Genomic DNA, 22,914 nt, shown 5'->3' with positions numbered 1-22,914 from the left:
CAAAAAGAATTAAATATTAAAATTAGATAAATGATATTTACATGCAATCCACTTACATTTCTTTTGAAAAAATTAAGTACATAAAAATTTTATATAAATTAATTAATTTCTTAATAATAAATTTTAATTTTTTTTAAAAAAATACAGTATTTATAATATTTATGATTGTATGTAATATTATTTTAAAATAATCAATTCATAAATATTAAAACAATATCTAGACTCTACGCTTCTAAAACCATTTTTTATTATCACATCTGAATTATATTCAGATGTTTGATCTTTTTAATTTTAGAATGTATAAATTTTATATAAAAAAAGTCAATTTTTAATGATGAACTCAATTTAAAAAACAAAATTACACATATTAAAATTATATCTAACATTATTTTTCTTCCATTTTACCCCTCCTCTCGAATCATTATGCCAAGATCTTCTCTAAATTGTGGTAGAATAAACTTGTTTATGAAAAAAATAATTATACTCATCAGTCTCACGGAGATTTATATTCCTTAGAATTATATATAGCTTAGAATTATATATAGCTCTTTTATTTAGTAAGAATAAAATAAAAATAAAAATTTTAAATGTTAAAAAATAAAAATAAAAATAATGTATAGATAATGAGTAACAAAATGGACTTACAATCTTAGACTTGCATTCAACCGTCGCTCATTGTCTTACAAGTGCCCTACTTGGAGGAACTCTGCATTTTGACGAACACATGATGGGCCTCGCGTAGCACGACGGTGACTCATTTTGTTCGATGGTACGCCAACTTAACAAAAGCATTCAGCTTTTGAACATGACCTTGATAGAATAACTTATTTTTAAACTAGAAATTAGTGTTTTGATAATTCGGAATTTATTTAAAGGAAAAGTTTATAGTAATTATTAATTCCCACTTTAATTTAAAATTATGGCGTTTGGAAGTAAAGAGATGTTGAAAATTCTCACAAAAATTTCAATCAAAAGACATTATATTGATTTTCTTATTAAACAATAACGTAAATAGTTAAAGAAAAACACTTTAGTCAAAACAAGATTTCGTAAAAATAAATTTATAAATTGATGTGACTTGATATGATACATTATATTATAAAATTATTTGTTATTATAAAGTAAATCTAACGTATTATATAAAACTATATCAATTTATAGATTTTTTTTTGTACAATTTCTATGCGATTGCAACACAAATTAAAAAAGAGCTATGCTACTCATAATCATATACCACACACCATACATATTTTATTTTATTTTAATTTTTAATTTTTGATTTTATTTTTATTTAACTAATTGAATTGTTTTACTTATCATTCATATACCACATTTGTTATGAGAAAAAAGAAAAAAAATTAAAAGAGGTGTGGTGCGTGAGATGTTAAGTGGAATTATTCATTAAAAAATGAGTAATTATAAATACAATCATAAATTATGTAAATAATGTACACTCTTTTTCTTTTTGAAAAAGTAGGATTTATTATTAAAAATTTAATTTTTATATGAATTTCATATTTACTTACTTTTATAAAAAAAAAAAGTGTGGCTCTTGTACACTCTGTCATTATAAAAAAAAAAATTATATTCCTCATCCCTACAAACCATATACTATAATTTTTTATTTTTTTTATTATCAAATGTGGGGTATATAAATGATAAGTAGAAAAATTTAATTAGTTTAAGAATAATAAAATCAAGAAATTAAAAAAAATATATGATATGTAATATATATGGATGATAAGTAGTAAAATTTTACAGAAATATCATTTCTTTTAAAGGATTTATATTAATTTTATTCTTAAACATATTTTTAAAGATATTTTAAAAACATTTCAATATTTTCTTTTTCTTTTTTTAATCATAATATCCAAACGTCTCCGAAACTCTGAAGAACTTGGCACGGGAGACGAGGAAAATCATACGCCAGTAACGCCACCATGCAGTGTTCACGGAAGGAGTACGTGGCTGGTCCAAAAGCGACGCGTGCCCCAAGCTCACCGGACCAGCCGGTTAAAGCTAGCCCAACAACAAGTATAGCCGGTCGCCAATGTCTCCCGCATGTCTCACTCGGCGCCACTTCCCGCTCACTAATCACTATATGCATAACCACAACTCTACAGTAAACTTACGGCCATGGCGGTACCGTACCAAAATTCAGACCCATCTCTTATCCTTCTGCAGAACCTCAAGGTTTTAGCTTTTTCTTTTGGGGTATACTTTTGCTGCTTTTCTTCTTTTTCTTTTATAAATATATGTGTGTTTTTATGTGTTGTGCAGATTCTGGCCTCTTTTTAAGCTTTCTTTGACGCTGCTTTAAATAAATTTTATGGGATAGTGGGAAAATATACCGACATTTCCTTTGCTTTATCTGCGTTTGACTGTTTTTAACGAGAAACGACTGTTTGATTGTTAAGAAAGAATAAAGGCCGAGAAGTTTTTGAATTTATAAGCATATGTGATATGGGACTCCTGAAAACGATCAACCAACACCTCTTAATCGAGCCTGATATGGCAACATGAGCCCTTGTGCTTTTTTTTGGAAAGAACAAGAAGGAAAGGAAAAATCTTGGGAAATGGGTTAGTTTCCAATATCTTCAGCATCTATGAGCAAATTTTATTTGAGCATTTGAGCCGGTGGGTTTTTTTGGGCGGTTATTGAGATTATTTTTCCTTTCTCACTGAAAAGGAAACGGAGATATTAGGCAAATATCTGTATTGATCCCGACCAAAATAACAGGGGACTAATATGTTGTTCTGGGGAAAGATATTTCACAGATATCTTCATGCTTCGATATGGAACCTGGATAGATCTGTTTTTTTTTTTTCAAGTTTTTTTTTTAATGTGGTTACTAATAGTGCGTAATGTATTGTTTAGATGGGAAGATGAGTTCAATTTATTGAAACCTATGAATCTAGGCTCATGGTTATATCATTAGTAGTGAGGCATGCGGAAGAGAGCTGTGCCTTCTATTTCCAATGCCATATGGTCTTTTTAAACCAGTTTTCAATGTTTAATGTTTATCTTGTTTTGATAATCGGATTGTTATTCTTGTTGTATTTGATGAGTAGTTTTTAGTTTCTACTACTGTTTTTCGGTTTCATCTCAATGTATATGAATTGTCGTTCCTGTTTGGCCTTCATCTTTATTTGCGGGCATCCCTCTCTATTTGCCTCAAGGAAATATATGCATCCTTTTCGTGTGGCAATTCATTTGTGATTAAAGGGAGGTTTTGATAGACAAGAAACCCGTCGATTCCATTGTACTTCTCTTGAAAGATCCACGAATCACACAAACATGCATGTGCACCGCCTGTGCACGCACCCACATACGTCCTTGGTGGGAGAGCTGAAATAACTCTGTGCTTTCCATGTCTGTTTCCTGCTTGTAGGGTATTATTCTGTGAGAGTTCATCTGCATTTCCATAAGAGTCTTTGATTCTCATCTGAAAAACCAGTCAGAAGGAGGGATGGCTCTAGAGAGCTTTGTAGATTCCAACTTCCAATTGGCAGCACACTCTCTGGCACTGACTTGGCCAACTGGAGGTTTTTTGGGGTCCTCGAGTTCTGATAACTTGCTAAAAAAGGATGAGTACTACCAGGCTGTGGTACCGTCCCTCTTGAATTCATCTTCTGGAAACCTGCCAAATGGGACATCTGTGATTGCACATATGAATGTAGGTAGGGCATTGGGTGAAATCGATCCAAGTATCTTAAATCATACGGGAAAGGAACTGAGTGTCAGGCCAAGTTCCTTGGACACAGATTCCAAATCAGCACTTTCAAAGGGTCCTTTGCACAGAAGTGCCAGTGCTAACATGGATTCTTACCCTGTTTTACGCACATCGCCTGCACTATTCTCTTCTTTTAACTCATGTTCAAGCTCTTCAGTTGTAAGTGGTTCCTCCATAACCCAGCATACTTCCCGTTTAAATCCAAAAGGCCTTCAAGTGCATAAAAGGAAACATCAGCAAGGGGAATTTGCTGCAGCATCTCAAGAGGTTACGGAAGTGCATAAAAATTCATTCATAAATTGCATAAAACAGGAGCCGTGCACTTCAACTCAGATGCATAAGAAACCAAGATTAGACATCCAGCAAGAGGCAATCATGCAGCAGCATATTATTCAACAGCTACTGCAGAATCCAGATTCCGTACAATTGCAAGAATATTTACCCCAACTGCAAGAATTGTTTCAGCATCATCAGTTACGAAAACAGAAGCAGCAAAATAGTTTGCACCCTATTCCACAATATCAGGGAGTTGGCATTCAACAGCAACTACAGCAACACATAAGTCAACACCTGCAACAGCAGGTCCTGCCTCAAGTACCTGCCATGCGCTCCTTTAATGAAGGCATCTGTTCACGCCGGCTTATGCAGCTAATATATCATCTGCGGCAACGACCAGCTGTGAGTTGCTCTTTTAATTGACGATTTGATGTTGTTTATCATTAGTATATTACAATTATGTCCATTATCGACGACTTTTTTGGCATATTTAATGCATTGCCCTGTTAATCTGCAATTTAGATTTTCTGAAGCATACCTGAGTTCTATCTTTTAATATCATGCTTACACTTTGCCCCTAAACTTTGTGATTTCCCTGTGGTCATAGATTCAACTAATGCATTACTCACTTTGAGTTGGTCCGACCCTCATTCTATTTTTGGTCTCTTTAGGACAACGGTATGGCTTATTGGAGGAAATTTATCACAGAGTATTATGCTCCTTGTGCTAGGAGAAGATGGTGTTTGTCTTCATATGACAAAGTTGGACGCCATGCCTTTGGTATGATTCCCCTAGCTGCTATGGTGAGTTCTCATCCCGCTGATATATGTTTTATTCCTTATCATAAGAAATAATCAATATTGTCGTGAGGTGGTATGGTGGCTATTGATTGTGCCTTCTGGTGTCAAGTGCATCGGTTGGGCTGTGTTACACAGTGTGGTAAATGGTCCCCATATCAACTTTATGAAAAGTTTTGTTTTTAAAGCTTTTCCCACCTCAAATCCCCTTGGGTGCAAACAATCTCTAGGGGCCATCGGATTGGGGATTTTCCCCTTAAATTACCCTAGGTGCATTTGCGGGAAACTCATTGCCGAGAGCCTGTGCACCCCCAGGATTAGTCAAGACTCTGTTCCTGGACACTCGGTGCCAATAAAAAAAAAAAAGCTTTGCCCACCATTTTCATAAATTCCTCTGTCACTGAATACACCTTTGCAATTCCCTTGAATCTGAACTGTTTCTATCGTGCCAGTGTAATTATGGCTTCATAGATGCACATATACAATTGCATCCACTCATCTCAATTTATTTCTTTACACGAAGCCTATTTGTGTCGAATTCTTATCTTCTCCTTCTGCTTTAAATGCTGTGTTGATTGCTTTAAATGGAATTGTTTGCTGCTTCTTTTGTTTTTTCAGGATGCATGGCAATGTGAAATTTGTGGTTGTAAATCAGGAAAGGGGTTTGGTGAGCAAACTAGCATTATTGAATTGTTGAATCACATAAGTTTTTCTTTTCCTTCAGTTATTTATCCCCCCCTGATTTTTTTTTTTTTTTTTTGCACGTAACTTATTTCTATGTTTTTCTTGCTTGGCAGAGGCGATTTTTGAAGTACTTCCTAGGCTTTACAAAATCACCTTTGATAATGTGATGGATGAACTATTGTTCCTAGATTTGCCACATGAGCGTAGATTCCCTTCAGGATTAATGATGTTGGAATATGGAAAAGCAGTTCAGGAGAGTGTCTATGAGCAACTTCGTGTTGTTCGTGAGGGTCATCTGCGAATTATTTACACACATGACTTGAAGGTGAGTCAAAGGCCCCTTCGTATGAAGTTGGTGGGCTGATGCATATTAATTGTTCATGGATGTGTTGAAATACTTCTGCTTTTCAGATACTGTCCTGGGAATTTTGTTCCCAGCCTCATGAAGAACTTTTGCCTCGAACTTTGCTTGCACCTAAGGTGATGATTATTTTTGTGCTCTCTGTTTTATTTCTGGTTGTGAGTTGCTCCTTTTGGTGTTCAAATCTGTCATATGATTCAGTACTTCTTGCCCTTTTACCTTGTGACTTTTATGATCTTGCTGTGTGTAACCATGCTGTAACTTAGTTTCTGAAACATGCATGAAACATGCATGGTTGCAGGTCGATAAGATGGTTCATGCTGCACTGAAATATGAAAGCACCAATAGCAGTAGTGAATCTGTTGTGGTGTCTCCAGAAGATTTACAAGCAAATTCTGACGCGTAAGACATTAATGTTGAGTGTTTGTTTGCTTTGGATGCTAGAAAGTTCAAATTATATATTTTGCTCTAAATAAACTAGAAAAAGTGAGTTTTGGGAGGACAAGGCCATTGCAAAGCAGTTATAATTCGCGAGTAAATTTTGTTCTTGATCATTCATCTCACTGTAGGTTCCTGGCAGCTGGGTGTCAAGTTGCAAGAACTTTGGACTTGCAACTGGTTGATGACTTGGGATTTTCCAGAAGATACTCCCGGTGCATGCAGGTAAACATTTTCAATTTTTTTTTTGAGTTTGAAACTAATATCCAATTACTTGACTGGTTCTTAATGTATGCCAGTTATGATTATTGTTTGACAGATTGCAGAGGTTGTCAGCTGCATGAAAGATTTAATGACTTTCTCCTTCAATAATAACACAGGACCAATGGGTAAGTAGCATCAGACGTTGCAGTTGATGGCATGCAAGTGCTTTCTCCACTCATGCTTATTTTGGTTGGTTTTCAGTTTTTAATAAGGTCCAGTAGTTAGTTTTGATCTTTAATGGTGTTTGCTTGTTCAATATAACTGTTATTTTACTATTGCTTATGTTTTGGCTTCACATTGATATTTTAGATATTAGCAAGTTCATAAATTAGACTTTTAAGAGCTTCATAAATGGTTTTGTTCGAGTTCCTTTTATTACGTTCTAATTCATTCTTAAATATCTTATTACATTTTCTGGCCAAATACATTGAATATCAAACTTTTACCACTTTACCATGAACAAGTGGGATGCCAGATTGGTTCTCGATTTGTTTCACTTGTTTTATTGGACCCTTTGCTTGCTAGTAAAGCCCATTTGCAGATGGCAGTCAGGTCTACATTTCTTGGTTTCAATAGGACTCCCTTTGAGCATTATTTCTATCTACCATCATCTAAAGTGTGTCGACACATTAACCTTCATTTCTATTGGAGTACCTGTTGAAAACATTCCTATTGAAGTGATTTATATTTCTTGACATGTTAATTTTGCAGCTATATACTATAAACTAAGATTCATTCATGATGTTTCTGCTAAACTCTAAATTTCTGTAATCAGTACTCATATTTGAGTTTAATTTGCAATATTAAATCATCCAAATCAGTGTCAAAATTAACATATTATAGGATAGGCAGTATGATGGAGTACATTGACGTGCCAAAATTAACAGATTAGTGCATGTAGATTTGTAATCCAATCTCGCCAATCTATTGATTTTGACATGGAGTTGGATGGTGAAGTATGGAACTACCAATCAAATGAGGTTGATTGTGATTATTTTATGTTTATAGGTACATTACAAATGATCTCCATAGTTTAGAGTGGTTATTTATTATAAACCTATATGATACCATTATCATTTGTAGAGAGCTTGAAGAACTATTCCCAAGAAACCACCACAAGTAAGATCGGGAAAGAGGAATTACATGAGAAGGAAGTTGTAGGGAGTGCTCAAGGTCTGCCTACTGACGACAATAAGTTGATGGCTGGGTCCAGTGGTCATTGCAGTAATGTGAATGATTGTGTAGTTCTGACAAATGGAGGACTTTTGACTAGCTCAAAAGAGGCAGCATTGATGCCGCCAGGTTCTTACCACAAATTGCTGAGGCAGAACTCCTCAACTTCTGAACAGGGCAGAGTGAAGCGACAGGGTTCTTCACTGCGAGTGTCCAACCAGGATGTCTCTTTTGAATCTTATAAAGGTTCTAAAGCTTCAAGCCCAGGACTAATCCAGCACTCGCCAATGGATGGCTTGTCAAATTCCCATTCCATGGAAGGCAGCCAGAATATACGGGACAAGGCTATTCAGAAGATACTGCAGGAGATGGTCAACAACAGCAGAAAACTGAACGTGAATGCTGGAGACACTGTTATCCGCGAAGAGGGGAAGAGTCATGTTGTTGACGTGCCTGCAAGAGGCAAGGGGATGAATGTTCATAATGGGTTAGGTTCTAGGTACAGCACAGCAGCCCTGGATATCCCAGGAAATGTATTGAGGAGTGCTGCAGGGAGGATCAGCAGCTCAGGTGCTGTCTTCAATAGAGAGGTCTCTGAGTTCTGTGGTAACAACAGCTCCATGAAGAATAAAGAAACAGATGTTCCAGAGAAGCTTCATCTTCCCGAAGCGCTCATTAAAATGATCAACGGTTATCATGAAAATGGAAAGTTGAGTGGCAACAGTGAAGATATGTGCAATGCATGGAGGAACTAACCATATCGAGATACTAGTTTTAGGGAAGTGGTGGTTAGGAGAGTTTGTACAGTTTTGTTGGGTCCCTTTGCTGATCTTACATGATGCAAAGAACACGTTACAAGACTTTTTGAGCAAATATTACAGCTTCTTGTTGTTACTTGTAGGTTTGCATCCTGATGATCGTGTTATACAAGTGTAAACTGATATCTTCACCATCTCGAGTAGTTTTGATGACTTGATTTTGCACGACTTTTAGAATCGTTCTGAATTTATACTGGATCTTTTAGTTGTAATGGAAGTGTGTGAGTATATAATTACTGGTAATTCGAGTTTGGTGAGACACTTAAACAGAACAAACAGGAAGCAAATACCAATTTCATAAATTGGCGGGTTTTTCTTTCTTCTTCTTTTTTTTTTTAAAAAAAAAAAAAATTAATTTGACTATTTCAGAAATTAAGTTTTAATTTCTGCTGGGGGAGGAGTTGAGGACCCTAGGCCCCAGCCACTCTCGTTTGCATTTCTTTGCAAAAATTGAAACTCAAAGTGGAACAATGAAAATGCAATGCTGCCCAAGGCCAAGGAAAAATCCCTCACAAATTAATATTAGAATGCTCAGACATCAACTAGCATTTATTACTCAAAATTCCATGCTAAAACCCTTTTTCAGGAGATGAAAGTGCACATTTCCATACTCTGATTAAACCAAGAGAGCACATACACATACACATTTCCTAGCTAAGGTTACAAGTGATAGGCTTCGAAAACCATTTAAAACTTGTAGAACTCTCTTTTCCCTACCTGTTTATCATACAGAACTTCCTACCTACAGAGGTTAACTCAAAAACGCTTAAACCTCTCCCTAAATTTACTTGGGTATATAAATACAGAATCTAAACAGAGACCACCTTTGGTATGCGTGCAATCAATCTGGGTCATTGAGAATTTGATTTTGGTTGGTGCGTTGGAGTTATCTACAACAAAATCGCCAACGTGGTAGTAGTTCCATTTTCCGGTTTCACTCAAAATGCACTTTGATGCCGCATGCTGACCATCCGAAGTCCATAGCTGAAACTGCACTGGCTTTATGTCCCATCCGTGAACATGCTCGGTATTACAGATTCGGCGACCAAACCTCTTGTATGCCCTTCCTAAGTGCAACCTGAAGAATAGGCTATATGTCCCCATCGGAAATGGGAACTCCACCTCTCCATCAACTTCAAACCACCAAATTTGCTGGAGGTAGGCGACAGTGCAGAATCTACATGAAAGGAAGAGGAGCTCTAAATCAATTCAAGTACTCCATTGCCCAAATAGGCAAAATAAATAACGCGGTAGCATATTCCAGTGATACAACCACATTCGGAGCATCAGAACAGAAGAAAGCTAGGCAGTTCTTCAATCTTGAAAATCACAAGCATCACTCATCGTCACAAGCAAGACATGAAAACGTCGAGATTCCTAATCTAGGGGAAAATATGTTGGAAACTGTGGCTGTCATTCATCAAAGTTGCATAGCAGATTATACAACAAGCACATCCAAGATTCAAATATCTAACTAAGAAACTAGCCTAAGGATTATAATTAAATCCTTCAGTCAATATTGAATCTTATAAACTCATTGAATAACTCTATCTCCTGAAGGATCAAATGTGTTACTCCAACGCAAAAGAAACTCAAGGACAACATGCCTCATTTGTTTTTGCAAATGAGATGAGATGAGATAAGTTGAGATAAAAGTTGAATAAAATATAGTTAGAATATATTTTTTTAATATTATTTTTGTTTTGGAATTTGAAAAAGTTGAATTGTTTATAATATTTTATATGAGAATTTGGAAAAGTTGTAATGATTAGATAATATGTGATGAGATGAAAAGTTTTGTGAAAGTGAACGAGCTTTGATCCAAGTTCAAGAATATGATTATAATATTATCACTGATAATAACAGTCTTAAACATTAGGATCCGTTTGGATATAAGAAGTGTTTCATTTTATCTCATCTTATCATCACAATTTTTCCAAATTCTCACACAAAATATAATATACAATTCAACTTTTTTCAAATCCGAAAACAATAATAATATTAAAAAATAATATTCTAACAATATTTTATTTAACTTTCATCTCAACTAACCATCCAAACAGCACCTAAGATCTTCCCCATAGACTCAATGCTATAGGACCTTCTCCAAATGACCCAAAACTTGCTATTGTACAGAACCTAGCTTTTCTATACGAGAATCCAATCCAAAACACATTTTCTAAAAGTAAGCTGAGGTGAGAGTGTTTTTAACATGCAGGTCATTAACTTCCCAAAGCTAATGAAGCCATTATTAAACTAAATACATATATCACATCATCATGCAATAGACTTCAAAATTTCAAACAAAATAGATGAAAAGATAACAAGAAACCTACTTTTGATGAGTTCCAGCGAGGAAATTCCCAGAACGTTGGAGTTTCCATCATCCATCTAAAAGAATTATATATTTTTTTTTTGTGGTAAGTACCATCTAAAAGATACATGACAAGAAACGTACAATTTTTCTATATCCATTGGAAATCATTATATAAACGTAAACAAAGGTGCATAATTCTCACCTAGATTCTTCAGTTGGGATGTGATTCCAATATCTTCGATCATCAATCCCAGTGATTGCCAACCCCTTAGGAGAAATGGACAAACAAACACCACCGGTACTTTTATGCAGCCAAACTTTCTGTAAAATCCAATACAAATACATCAGGAACACATCCAAATCAAGAAAATCAAATAAAATGAATAATCGAGATCTCATGATTGGCCACCGAAAAAGCTGAAGAAAAATAAAAGAAAAGAAAACATCGATTCTTGTTCTACAAGTTCTTTTTCGTTTTGTAAATTTCCTCCGAAACCGAACAAAAATAACCTAGAGAAAAACATATGATAGAAACTCGTAACAAGTAAAAGAATCTCATTCCCCGCTCAATTGATCACAATTGGGCATTTTAAGATCTCCACACACTTCCTCAGATTAGGAAACAAGCAAAACGAGCAATACCTTAGTACCGCCATCGAAAGTATTAGCCTGGCAAAGCCTCTCGTAAATCCCTCGCTTACCCAAATCCCCCGGCAACTCGCCGAACACTTTCCGAAAAAGAAGTTGATAATTCGACGGCAACTTCGATTCCCACACAAAATCAGCCCACGACGCCCCACGAAAAGCACGATTCAGTCTCGCCAATTTGCAGATCTCAGGCGGGTCCAAGTAGCTCAGAACCAAAGCCACGCAGCTCTCTGGTAAGTCCCCCAAACTGGGTCGCGATTGCAAACACAAATACCCATCAGACCCATTGGAACAATCCAGCCCGGTTAGGCTTGAGAACAAAACAGATAAATCGGCACCCATGAAACAGAGCAGAGCGGAGAGAAAGAGAGAGAAGAGAAACAGACTAACTAGGATGATCGTCAAAAAGATTTGAGTTTTAAATGGAATGAATTCTACAGAAACGGAGTGCGGTGGTGGGGTGGCAACATGTGGTACTGGAAGAAGGACGCGTAACAGTTGTTGGGAGGGGGGAGGAGTTTGTTTGTCTTGGTGGGTTTCGTTGGTTTATGGAGTAGCAGAGGAAGACAGCAGAGAATGAATCGGTCGGAAAGCAGAAGATGAGTTGGGTGCGGGTGATGATGGGGCTCTTTATTGGGGAAAAATAAATAAATATCACCCAAAACAGCAGGTACAGTACACGCTGTATGAAAAAGACAACTTGGAACTCTCCTTTATTTTTACAGAGATTGAGATAAATTAAAATTAAAATTAAAATTAAAATTAATATTTTTTAAAATATTTTTTTAAAATTAAAAAAACTTAAATTATTTATTTTATTTTATATAAAAATTTAATAAAATTATAATAATAAAATAAAATAAAATGAGTTAAAAAGAATTCTAAAAACAAACGAGTCGATTTCAAGTTTTGTAATATTTAAGTTGATATATGTGGGTATTTTTTTTTATCAAGGAAAATCAGATTTTTTTTGTTTATTTTTTTATTTCAAAAGAAATTAATTTTTAATTTTTAATTTTTATCTTTAAGAATGTTTAAAGTTTACAGAATTACTTTATTTTTATTACTTCCCAATAATATTTAATAAAAAATAATTTTTATTATCTAAGCTCACCGTTCACTTCTTTTTAAAAAAAATAATAAATCTAAAACTCGTATGCACAGTCTCAATTTTTAATAGTGAATTGTTTTTTCCTCAAAATAATTAAAAGAGTGCACCAAATTTCCTAAAAGTTATCTAGCATTATATACTCGTATTTAATAACCTTTAAATCAATCATTATTAGAAATATTATTATTTATCATAATTTATTTTCTATCCTTGAATAAATAAAACTTTATTAAATTAAAAAGAGATTAAAAAAGGGGTGGAAGTCACAATAAAACACCTTAATATAAAAATATAAATAAATAATAATTTTATCTATTTATTTGGTTGATTTTGGTATTTACTTGTATTAAGATTTTTTTTTTTTGTAGCTTAATTACGAAAAGAAAAAATTTTCAGTTTGTTGTTAAAAGGTAAGAATCCATCATCTTATGAAAGTGCACAACGGGGATTTTGATTTTCTTCTAATGTTACACCCTAGTACTAGTAGTCCGCTTCAAAAATTAAATAAATATATATCGTTCATGAATAAATCGAAATATCAGTTTGAATCTAGAAGAAAGTTGCCCATTTCATATTCCTTGAGAGCGATATATGTGCAATATAAGTGTGAGGAACATACGAAAACATTAATTGAATGAGCAACGATAATAGGGTGTCTTTTTGCGGAGATTTCAACATGACTTCATCTGTAATATTACCTTGTACAAATTACCAAAACTTTTTTGGGTCATGTCAAAATGGCTAGTTTGGATTCAGAGAGTGTTTCATCTCATCTCATCTCATCTCATCATTATAATTTTATCAAATTTATACACAAAATATAATAAACAATTCAACTTTTTCACATCTCAAAATAATAATATATAATATTAAAAAATAATATTCTAATAATATTTTATTCAATTTTCATCTAAAATCATCTCATCTCATCTCACTATACAAACCAACAATCATTAAACTTCCAAATTGATTATTATTATTATTATTATTATTTGCCAATTCGCTGCTATCATTGTACGTATGATTTGAATAGTGAGATGAGATGAAATCATGGTCAAGATCAGCTCAATGGTAAGGCCATTTAGGCCATTGCCTAACTCCCCTACCTTATGTAAAGCCCCCAAAAATAAAAATGAAGTGTTTTTTTTTTAATTTTTTTATTTTGAAAAAAAAAAATAAAACCATTTCATTAAATAAAATTTTAAATAATTTTTATAGTTTTCAATGCATGCAAGACCACATAATACTAAGTTTAATATTTAATACATTGAATCTTTTTTTGATAACTAATACAATGAATTTTTTATATTTTAAATAATTTTTTAAGATCTTCCTAAATTGAGGCACAAAATTTACATTGAGGCCTTATTTTAAATTTTTGTTGTACTTGTACATATAAATTCACAAAAATTGTATTTAAAAATTTTAAATAAAATCTCATTTTATTGAAAATTTTGAAAATATTTCATATTTTATTGTATTATAATTACGAATGACTCACTTAAATTTCTTATTGAGCCGCCCCTGATCATGGTTTTAGATAAAAGTTAAATAAAATATTGTTAGAATATTATTTTCTAATCTTATATATTATTGTTTTGAAATTTGAAATTCTTGAAATTTTTATTATATTTTGTGTGAGAATTTGAAATAATGATAATAATGAGATGAAATAAACATTTTCAGTATCCAAACAAGCCGGCCTAAATTGCTGGAAGCAATCAAGTTTTAAATGGTTCCCCTAACATTCTAACTTAAGCAAATAATATATATAGCTCTCATCAATCAAGGACCAACAAACTAAAAATTAATATCGGTAGATTTCTGTTCACATTATGTCTAAGAATATAATATTAAAATTAAGCCCTTTTAATTTATTCTGCAGTTCATAGAAACAATGGATTGGAGTGGATGTGGCCGCGGCGGCCGGCCACGATCTCTTTTGAATTAAGGAAAAAGATTGGGAAGAATAATTAAATATTTGTGCAAATATAAAGCCACCTCGACGTGGTTCTGACTCAGAGCCGTGCATGACATTTGGCCCAACCGCATGTATCGTGGTTAAGGGTACGTTATGGCCATCTTTGAACACGTACGTAGCGTGTCCTTGAATCAGCCTGCAGCTTCTAAATAGATACATAACATAAGAGAAGTTCAAAAGAAGGAATAGAACACACATGAGTGGGGCCTAATCATATGCATGCATATATAATGGTTGGCTGATTATGTGTTGCTGATCAGTTGAAGTACTTTAATTAGAAGGAGGTGGCCCCAATTGATCATGTAGGCAGGGACGTTGGCGCGCATACTGCATGCTTGATGCTTGATCCCTCAAGAATTTAAAAATCGTACTTACGTACGTACCGACCCTAGCTAGCCTGGTTTCTCAAGTAAGCTTAAGGTTGGTACAAATCAATGAACACGTTGCTTCACTGTACCCAGACATGATCGATCTGATCAAAGCCAAACACCACAAGCATGCATATATCAGAAGTTTGACATCAAAGATCAAGAAGAAGATCATCAAGAAGAAAAAAATGGAATGAGCTTGATCTCTAGCTACATATATATATATATGCAAATTAAACCTAGGGGCAGCCAGGTGGCATCTTGGAGTAAGATCACATGAATATTAATCATCCATGCATGCATGCCATCTGGTGCATGGCACGAGAATAAAGAATAACAATCTAATTTGTTGACTTAATTAATCATGTTTAATTTACTTAATTAATAATCCTAGCTAAATTCTGAATGACCTAATGATGATCACATTCATGTTATGATCAAGTGCTTGTACTGTGCAAAGAATATTTAGTTAATTTGGAACTTCATAGTGATCATAAAGCTGCTAGCTAGCTGTATGCATGCTTATAATTAATTGATAGAAACATGATTTGAGTTCATCTCAAAGTACTATATATATCGATCTTACCCTGGAATCGGCCTGCATGAAGCTGGAAAAGAAAGTAGTATGTAGAAGCAATGAGAAAGTAGAATAATTTCTGCATCCATTGGTAAGTAATAGATCATATAATTAAAGTACTTGATTATTAATACTAATCGCAATTAAAATTTATCTAATTTGTTCAAGTTATTTTCTCAGAGATCATGATGAGAATCCTAAGCCAATTTGCTCAAATATAGTAAAGTCCAAAACATAAAAACAAGCATCGATCGTTCCTTTTGCTGATCTATATATCATTATTATTTTTAATTAGTACGCGTATTTAATATATATATATATAAATATATATAGTCGTGATATCATATAGCTAGCTAGCTAGGAAAAGGCATGTCAAAATGGAATTAATATTACATCATGATTAATACCATGATCATTATCTACCATATAAATGATTTTATATATCCAAGACAGTCCTGGCCTGCCGGCGGGTTATATATATGTATATAGAAGGGCCGACAGCAATTTAGAATCTTTCATTTTATTAAACAATTGAAAAAGATAGAGTTTCCTTAATTTGTCATCATAATAAGAATAAATTAAAAAAATTATTAACAAGAATATTCTTCACAATTTAGAACTATAAGCTAGGTTCTAGATTAGTTAATGTATATTTTGATATAAATATAGTGATCCAATAAGCATGCATGCATGTGGGTCATGATGTGAAAGATCAAGATAACCATTGAAAAAAAAAATGATCTCAATGAGCCAAATTAATTATAAAATAATCAAAGCTGGTTTGGATATATATGGACATAATTGGCAGTTTGGTAATGACATTCATGAATAGATATATAATTTCCCTTCGATCGTATATATATATGCTATATATATTAACCATGCATGATGCAATAATCCTTAATTTATGAAAAGAACTTTTTATTCCAACCAATATTATGAACCCTAGCTAATATATATTGAAAACAATAAATTTAAAAACCCCGATAATTGATGGGTCAAATATAAGACGTGGATAATTGGCTGTTCTAGTCATATGTGTATATATATATATATGCGATAACAAAGTAAAGTCTATATGTTTTCATTAAGTTGATACAGAAATTAGACAGAACATGAATAAAATTGTAAAAGAATATATTTTATTGCACACACATGATGTCATATACATTTGTTGTAATATATATAAAGAGTCATCAACTGAATTAGTGGAAATAATACAAAGAATCTGAGTATAAAAAAAAATACAGTAGACATTGGTAGACAGCTAGCTTCTGGAATTGATATACAGTTTGATACAAGGCTGGATTGCATGCTATTCATATGCACTTGATTCTTTTAGTGAGCTGTTATCAACTGTGGAGAGATTTTTGACAGGTTTATCGAGTCCCTTAATTAGAGAACTGATAATGAAGAACAAGACGTGCATGGAAGCAAATTAAGGTGTCGTTTGGATTCGAAGATGAGTTAAGATGGATTGTGAATAGTAGTGAAATGAGTTATAAATAATAGTAAGATTTATGAGTTAAAATTGCTTAATAGTAGTGAATAGTAGTGAGATGAGTTAAGATGAACTATGAATACAAATGAGACCTAAGTCTAGACTCAGGCGCCACTCGTCATGATTTGTGTAAAAAAAGACAGTGGATTTCATTGTCCATGCATGTAGCCACAGATGCAAATTTAAGGAAGTCATGATCATACATGGTTTTTCTAATTCTTATAAATTTTGATCACCTAGTATATATATATATATAGTTGGATTATTATTATAGTAATTTGGATGCGAATTGATGCATAACCCTTTAATTTGGTCGTGCATGCCAGTTAATTAGTTCAACAGTTAAAACTCTGCATGATGAAAATAGATCCCAATGAATTTAGTGATCATTTTGATCTTATATATGGTGTTTGATCGAGTGCCTGTCATTTGGTCCAATGTGTTCTTTGAATTGAATAGTAGTCATGTATATATATATCTCAGGTCCGTCCAAGCTGCATGCTGCACCATGACAAGAAATTGACATCATCGTTTAACTAGGTTGATGACCACTTAGCTTTTAAAGTTGATACATTAACATCAGCCGGGGCCGGGATCGAGCCAAATATATATTATATTCTCGAACAAATTTCTGAAAGAGATATCATGATGAGAGAGACGCTCCCTCACTTAGACTTATTTCTAGTGGATGAAATTGATAGAATTTGTCATTTTGGTTGGAACAGTTCATGATAACCTGATAAAGATCATGACCATCTTTAAACCCAACGATATATAATATTGTTTTGTTTCGAAAAGACTTGGAAACTTTTATAAAAAAATCTCCCCCTATACATATAAAGATCTAGACCGTCATGCTTGATTTGTTGTTTTTGAAGTGCGCATCTCCTTACCTAGCTATCTGCTTCATGAAGATGACAACTTTGTTTGAAGTGATATCTATCAACGTTGGAGAAATTTCTGGGCAAGAATTTGATAGTGACATTAGCGGCAAATTATCAAGGCATGCATAGATAATGCGTTGCAAGTTGTTCTTTGTTTGCTAAACACGCATGCATATATAACTTCAAGAAATAATTAGGGCCTTTGATTTTACACAGCATGGTGGTTTTTTCGTTTCAATCGGTAATTTATTCTCCTCAAAAAAGTTTTTATGAATCACATGTTTCCGCTGTAATCTCCAGGACCAAATCATGCCCAACTTCATTGCTGTTGGGCTTTCCTTGTTCTGTTGTACGTAGTTTGACAAAGTCTGCCTGCCAAGGGAAAGCCCGTTTAAAACCAAGACTTGCTGGTTCGAATATGAAAATGCATTGTTCTTGCCTCACTGTCAGTCCGCGAAGAGAATTATTAGTCACCTACTGTAAGGCACTAATAGAAGGCCAAATTACATGGACTATACTTTAAAAATACTAGTTAATGATATAATTAAAACTTCATTGGAACATTATAAAGAGCAAGAATTTCTCATTCTCAAGTAATATAAGATTCCATACACCACTTACCCTTTATCTTTATATTATAATATGTAGTATCACACATACCTTAATGATTCGGGGCTGATCTTTTCGGGTTTTGTCGAAGAATGTTGAAAATGAGAACCAATTGGATTCAAATTGGAGAAAAAAGGAGAGAACTTGTGAACATTTTACCAGGAACCAGAACTATTTAGGTGGATCAATAAGATCATATATGCTGGTTTGTTGGAGATTTGTCGATTTATATGACTTCGTCGATGCTGGTTTTAGTATGGTTCACTTTGGTAACCGAAACCTCGTTCCATACAATGCCATCACCTCATCATAATCCAAATCATAGTATCATTCAAAGTCAGGGGTAGCTTGGCAATTTAGTTCCTTGCTCTGCTAATAAACGTGTAGTCTATGTAAAGTAGAATTTTTTCTATGTGAAGTGGTCTATTGCTATGGTTCTAAAGAACCCATATGATCCAGCTGAACTTATGTGAAGAAATCTTTTGTTGATAATTCCAGCAGAACCTATTTATTCAGTTACACTTTTTTGGCCCAGTGGTGATGAATACATGATTACACACATGTAAACAACTTTTGCATCAGACATTCTCACCCATTAGATTGTCAAATTGAGTCCAAAACAGATAGCACTAGGACAAATTATAGAAATTAACAACTTATAAATCAATGAAATCGTTTCATGAATAACAGAATGAGTGCCCAAAAGTACATGATTTATGAGTAACAAAGCAATACAATGAAAGATGATTAACAAAGAATTTCAGCATACATAAAGAATTAATGAATAAACACAAACTGACTCAAAATACTAGTGCCTGAAATATAGGAATCTGGCCTGCAACCACTGTAATCAGTATCGACCTACAAATAATTGTGACACTATTGACTGACAATCTTATCTGCAACAAAAGAATGAAAGAATAATGATACTTTCCTACCTATAAAGAATTGTATATCCCTTTTCTGTATGCTAGACTGGAATGGAAGGTATTGGAAATGCATAGAGAAAACGAAACCCAAAGCATTCAACTTGGCTGAGAATAAGAGGACGAACTGCCAGTAATATCAAGTGGCGCCCATGCCGAGATTGTGTAAAGAGGCTGATCTAGCCAACTTAAAGTAAGCCCCACTCCATCTTGCCCTTGCTTCTTAACACTGAAGTTTTCACAAGAGTACATCTTCAACAACATTTGGCTCTGAAGCATTTCCCTCTCGCTAATTCCCATGCATCGGAACCCTCCTTGCTCTATCAACTTCCTCCACTTCTCAAAACTCTCATGCCTCTCTAGCCTATCCCTTCCTTCACAAGCAATAATGTTCCTGATCTCACGTGCAAACATCTCCTCTATCTTTAGCCTGACGGAGCTGTCCAAGGGAAGACTATAACCAATAGAGTCAAATATGGCAGAGTAGTGTTTCAGTGAATTGGAAACTCTGGCTTCCAACCTGGGGTCATTGTGTTCAGCCTCTTGCTCAGCCATAATGACAATTGTGGGGTTTGTGCTGCGGATGAGTCCCAAAAAGTCCCTTAGTGCCCCTCCATTCCCATCGGAAAGCGTCTTGTGCATTTGGAAAATACAGTTCACGGCCACACATTCTTGCTCCTTCACATGAAGCATCCATAGCCTCACATCTTCCAACCTGTCCACTACTGGATGAAACTCGAAAGGCAGGTTTAATGCTTCGGCGAATCCAGCAAGCCTATCTCCTGTTTCATTCAGTTCTTGCTTGGACTCCCCGATACCGGTGATTCTCACATGGCTTGGAGGACTAGTCCTAGAAGCTAAACTCTGGAACAAACTAGGCCACTGAAGCCCTTGCTTAATGTCGAAATCTATAATATGAACCCTGTCTTTCCCTTCAAAGGTTCTCAATAATATCTCATTTGATGTGAAATGAAGAAACTTTGGAATTGGGCTCACCTGGTTAAAAAGGCTTAGTGCAGTGCCAGAGTCGTCATCCACCCGATCAAGCTCCCGAGGAGTGTTGATGTGAAAAATATGAGGCCAAAGCCTTGTGACTCGTATAGCCAAAGCTTCAGTGTAATAAGCAGATAGACGGCTAATAGGGCTTCCTTTTGGCGAAGCAAGCTCACCCAACTTGGCTATAAAATGATTAATCATTGCGATATTCCGAAACCCAATTGCTTCAACACATGCTGTAAGTAAGCTGACAAGCTCAAACCCCTGATGCTCACCTCGGTTGTCCTCCTCCCTGGTCTCCACTTCATGTTCTTCATGTGAATAAGGATTTCTAGACCCATTTCCCACTTCTTGTTCCGAGACATTCTCATTTAGCCTAAGGCCTAAGCTTTGGCTGTCTGATGAAGAACTTGAACCCGAGGCCTCCTTCACCAGCCCGTGGCTGGTCTCACCGTCCTTCTCGCCAAGGTCTGTGATCTCAGTCACAATGGATTCCACCCATGGATTGTTTGACAATGGCAAAGGCGGTGAAATCACTTCACCGGGCACATAACAGATCCTTTCTTCTTCCTCTGAATATGTCAAAGAGAAAGGAACGTGAGGAGGGCTAAGGCCTATGATCCCCGGAACTGACCGAGACGCCTCCAAACTCGGCTGAAACCAAAAGTTCCCAGCACCCAGCTGGCCTAAACTCAAATTATCACGCCCACCTCCGCGAATGTCATCTGATTTCCCATTATCACTACCCCTCTTTTTCCTCTTGGCTCTGCTAATGCATGACTCATCGACCGAGCCCCGCTCTGCTAACCTCTTCAAGCTCTTTCCTTGCCCCCAAAACTCGTTTTTTATCTCTCTCTTCGCGTCGGTAAATGTGGTCTGAGCACTCGTCGAAGTGCTTGTTGACAAAGGCGGAAGTCGGATGCTCTGCTTAAGAGAACAACTGCCGGTCTTCGATTCAATTGGCTTCTCCACCGAAAGGCCTACTGGCCTAATGGTCTGCGAGCGTGAGGTGTCTTTGCGGGAGAAACTACATGGCAAGTCCAATCTCTGTGTGCTCATTGAAGGCAGCTGGAAATGGCAGGCTTGCAACGGTGCAGGTGCTTCACTCCTCAATCTATGTCTCGGTGACAGCAATGTAGAACTAGAGCACCCAGCCAACATCGTCTATAAACTTCCTATTTTCTTTCTTTGTTTTCTTAACTTCAGTTCACTCACCCTATTCTGTTCTTTCTCCCCCTCCCTATCTCTCTTTGTTCCTGTAGATTTTTTGAAGTATGGAATGTATGTTTTTTCTGTATGAATTGTATGGATCTATGTGAACTCTGAATGTATGTTTAAAAAGAGAAATCCGGAGAGACAAACTGCGTGAGTGTGTGAATTTTTTAGACAACAAAAAACACAATATATATAGGAATCCGATGAATACCAAAATCTTTCACAAGTTTTAGTGTTCCTATATGATCATATATGTAAGTATGCAATGAACAGCAGAATATGAACTACCCACCCCCAAAAAAGAATGAAAGAGTTGAAAACTAATTTAGAAACCTACCAGAAAACGATCATCGGATTCCGTAATTTTCAGAGAGAAGTCATTGGAAGAGGCTATGCTTTTTCTTCTCAATGGAACTCAAACCACGAATGGAAATGTGGAGACATACTTGCTCAAATCGGTGGATGACATACTGAGAAATCTTGTGACCCAGATTATCAATTGAAAAGCCTATGAACTCCACCATAGCTGAAGCTGAATCACAAGCACAACCCAGAAAGCCCAGCTCCGGAAACCCCTCAGACATGCATTGAAAATGTATTATCAACAGAGAGAAATACTGGTCAGCACTCACTACCCAAAAAAACCATATACCATAACGGACTCGCGCTTTTATATACTAAGGCAATTTCTTTTACTTTCCACTTATTCTACAACTATACCATACTCTCCTAATACTACCCACTACACCACCACTTCTGTGACCGTCTCTATCATTGCTTTTTTTCCGGGCTCTATGACTCATCTGATTTACCAGCAACATTGAGGAAAAAAAGGGCATGGCTGCGTGAAAAGGGTGTAGGAGGAAACTTGGTATTGTGGCCGTTGGATAGAGATCGGACGGTGAAAAGCAGTAGTCTATATGACCGTTGGAAGCTGTCGGCGAAATATGACCGTTGGGAGGTTTAAATGTACGGAGAGTGTGATGCGGGAGTTTATTCTTCCTCTTTTAGGTAAGGTAAATGTTGGGGGGGTTCGGGGTTTGTCTGGTGTCAGTCACGTAGGCCGCACGTGCCTGCCCCCGACCCACCCCCGGGATGTCCGTGCTCTTGACCGTTGCATTACATCATCATTTTTTTATGGCCAAGCAAGTCGAGGACACGTGGAGGGACAGCAAACCGCCATGTAAGATTTAACTCAGCTTTCACAAAGTAAAGCGAGCTTTGATTTGAGTACTT

The 22,914-nt window shown here is 35.4% G+C and overlaps 3 protein-coding genes across 5 annotated transcripts; 1 reads left to right on the top strand and 2 right to left on the bottom strand.

Moving 5' to 3' along the window:
• Nucleotides 1–2,068: 2,068 nt before the first annotated feature.
• LOC108984428 (probable transcriptional regulator SLK3) lies at nucleotides 2,069–8,710 on the top strand. Of its 3 annotated transcripts, none has more exons than XM_018956384.2 (10): nucleotides 2,069–2,193; nucleotides 3,393–4,412; nucleotides 4,682–4,813; nucleotides 5,426–5,474; nucleotides 5,605–5,816; nucleotides 5,903–5,971; nucleotides 6,154–6,254; nucleotides 6,422–6,515; nucleotides 6,610–6,679; nucleotides 7,638–8,710. In XM_018956384.2, the coding sequence occupies exons 2-10, from the start codon at nucleotides 3,471–3,473 to the stop codon at nucleotides 8,480–8,482; spliced, it is 2,514 nt and encodes an 837-aa protein (XP_018811929.1). In that variant the 5' UTR covers nucleotides 2,069–2,193; nucleotides 3,393–3,470; the 3' UTR covers nucleotides 8,483–8,710. The 3 variants fall into 3 exon arrangements, with proteins under 3 accessions (XP_018811929.1, XP_018811930.1, XP_035543774.1); XM_018956385.2 differs by having other exon boundaries at nucleotides 2,076–2,214; XM_035687881.1 differs by lacking the exon at nucleotides 2,069–2,193 and adding an exon at nucleotides 2,464–2,580.
• A 351-nt stretch (nucleotides 8,711–9,061) lies between these two features.
• Nucleotides 9,062–12,127, bottom strand: LOC108984429 (F-box protein PP2-A12-like). Its single transcript, XM_018956387.2, has 3 exons — nucleotides 11,505–12,127; nucleotides 11,065–11,183; nucleotides 9,062–9,722 (listed from the first exon to the last, which is right to left on the bottom strand). Exons 1-3 carry the CDS (start codon nucleotides 11,850–11,852, stop codon nucleotides 9,302–9,304), a joined length of 888 nt encoding a protein of 295 aa, XP_018811932.1. The 5' UTR covers nucleotides 11,853–12,127; the 3' UTR covers nucleotides 9,062–9,301.
• Nucleotides 12,128–19,200: 7,073 nt separating this feature from the next.
• On the bottom strand, nucleotides 19,201–22,481 carry LOC108984412 (scarecrow-like protein 28). Its single transcript, XM_018956359.2, has 2 exons — nucleotides 22,016–22,481; nucleotides 19,201–21,719 (listed from the first exon to the last, which is right to left on the bottom strand). Exon 2 carries the CDS (start codon nucleotides 21,622–21,624, stop codon nucleotides 19,567–19,569), a length of 2,058 nt encoding a protein of 685 aa, XP_018811904.1. The 5' UTR covers nucleotides 21,625–21,719; nucleotides 22,016–22,481; the 3' UTR covers nucleotides 19,201–19,566.
• Between the last annotated feature and the right edge of the window lie 433 nt (nucleotides 22,482–22,914).

Source organism: Juglans regia, chromosome 2 (assembly GCF_001411555.2).
Source record: "Juglans regia cultivar Chandler chromosome 2, Walnut 2.0, whole genome shotgun sequence".
Taxonomy (NCBI): Eukaryota; Viridiplantae; Streptophyta; class Magnoliopsida; order Fagales; family Juglandaceae; genus Juglans; species Juglans regia.
This window is presented reverse-complemented; position numbering and strand designations above follow the sequence as displayed.

Coding starts and splice junctions, on each gene's coding strand:
- LOC108984428 (XM_018956384.2), top strand. CDS start 3,471: ATGGCTCTAGAGAGCTTTGTAGATTCCAACTTCCAATTGGCAGCACAC. Junction 4,413..4,681: donor ATCTGCGGCAACGACCAGCT/GTGAGTTGCTCT, acceptor TGGTCTCTTTAG/GACAACGGTATGGCTTATTG. Junction 6,516..6,609: donor GATACTCCCGGTGCATGCAG/GTAAACATTTTC, acceptor ATTGTTTGACAG/ATTGCAGAGGTTGTCAGCTG.
- LOC108984429 (XM_018956387.2), bottom strand. CDS start 11,852: ATGGGTGCCGATTTATCTGTTTTGTTCTCAAGCCTAACCGGGCTGGAT. Junction 11,184..11,504: donor CTTTCGATGGCGGTACTAAG/GTATTGCTCGTT, acceptor TGGATTTTACAG/AAAGTTTGGCTGCATAAAAG. Junction 9,723..11,064: donor ATCCCAACTGAAGAATCTAG/GTGAGAATTATG, acceptor CCTTTCATGTAG/ATTCTGCACTGTCGCCTACC.
- LOC108984412 (XM_018956359.2), bottom strand. CDS start 21,624: ATGTTGGCTGGGTGCTCTAGTTCTACATTGCTGTCACCGAGACATAGA.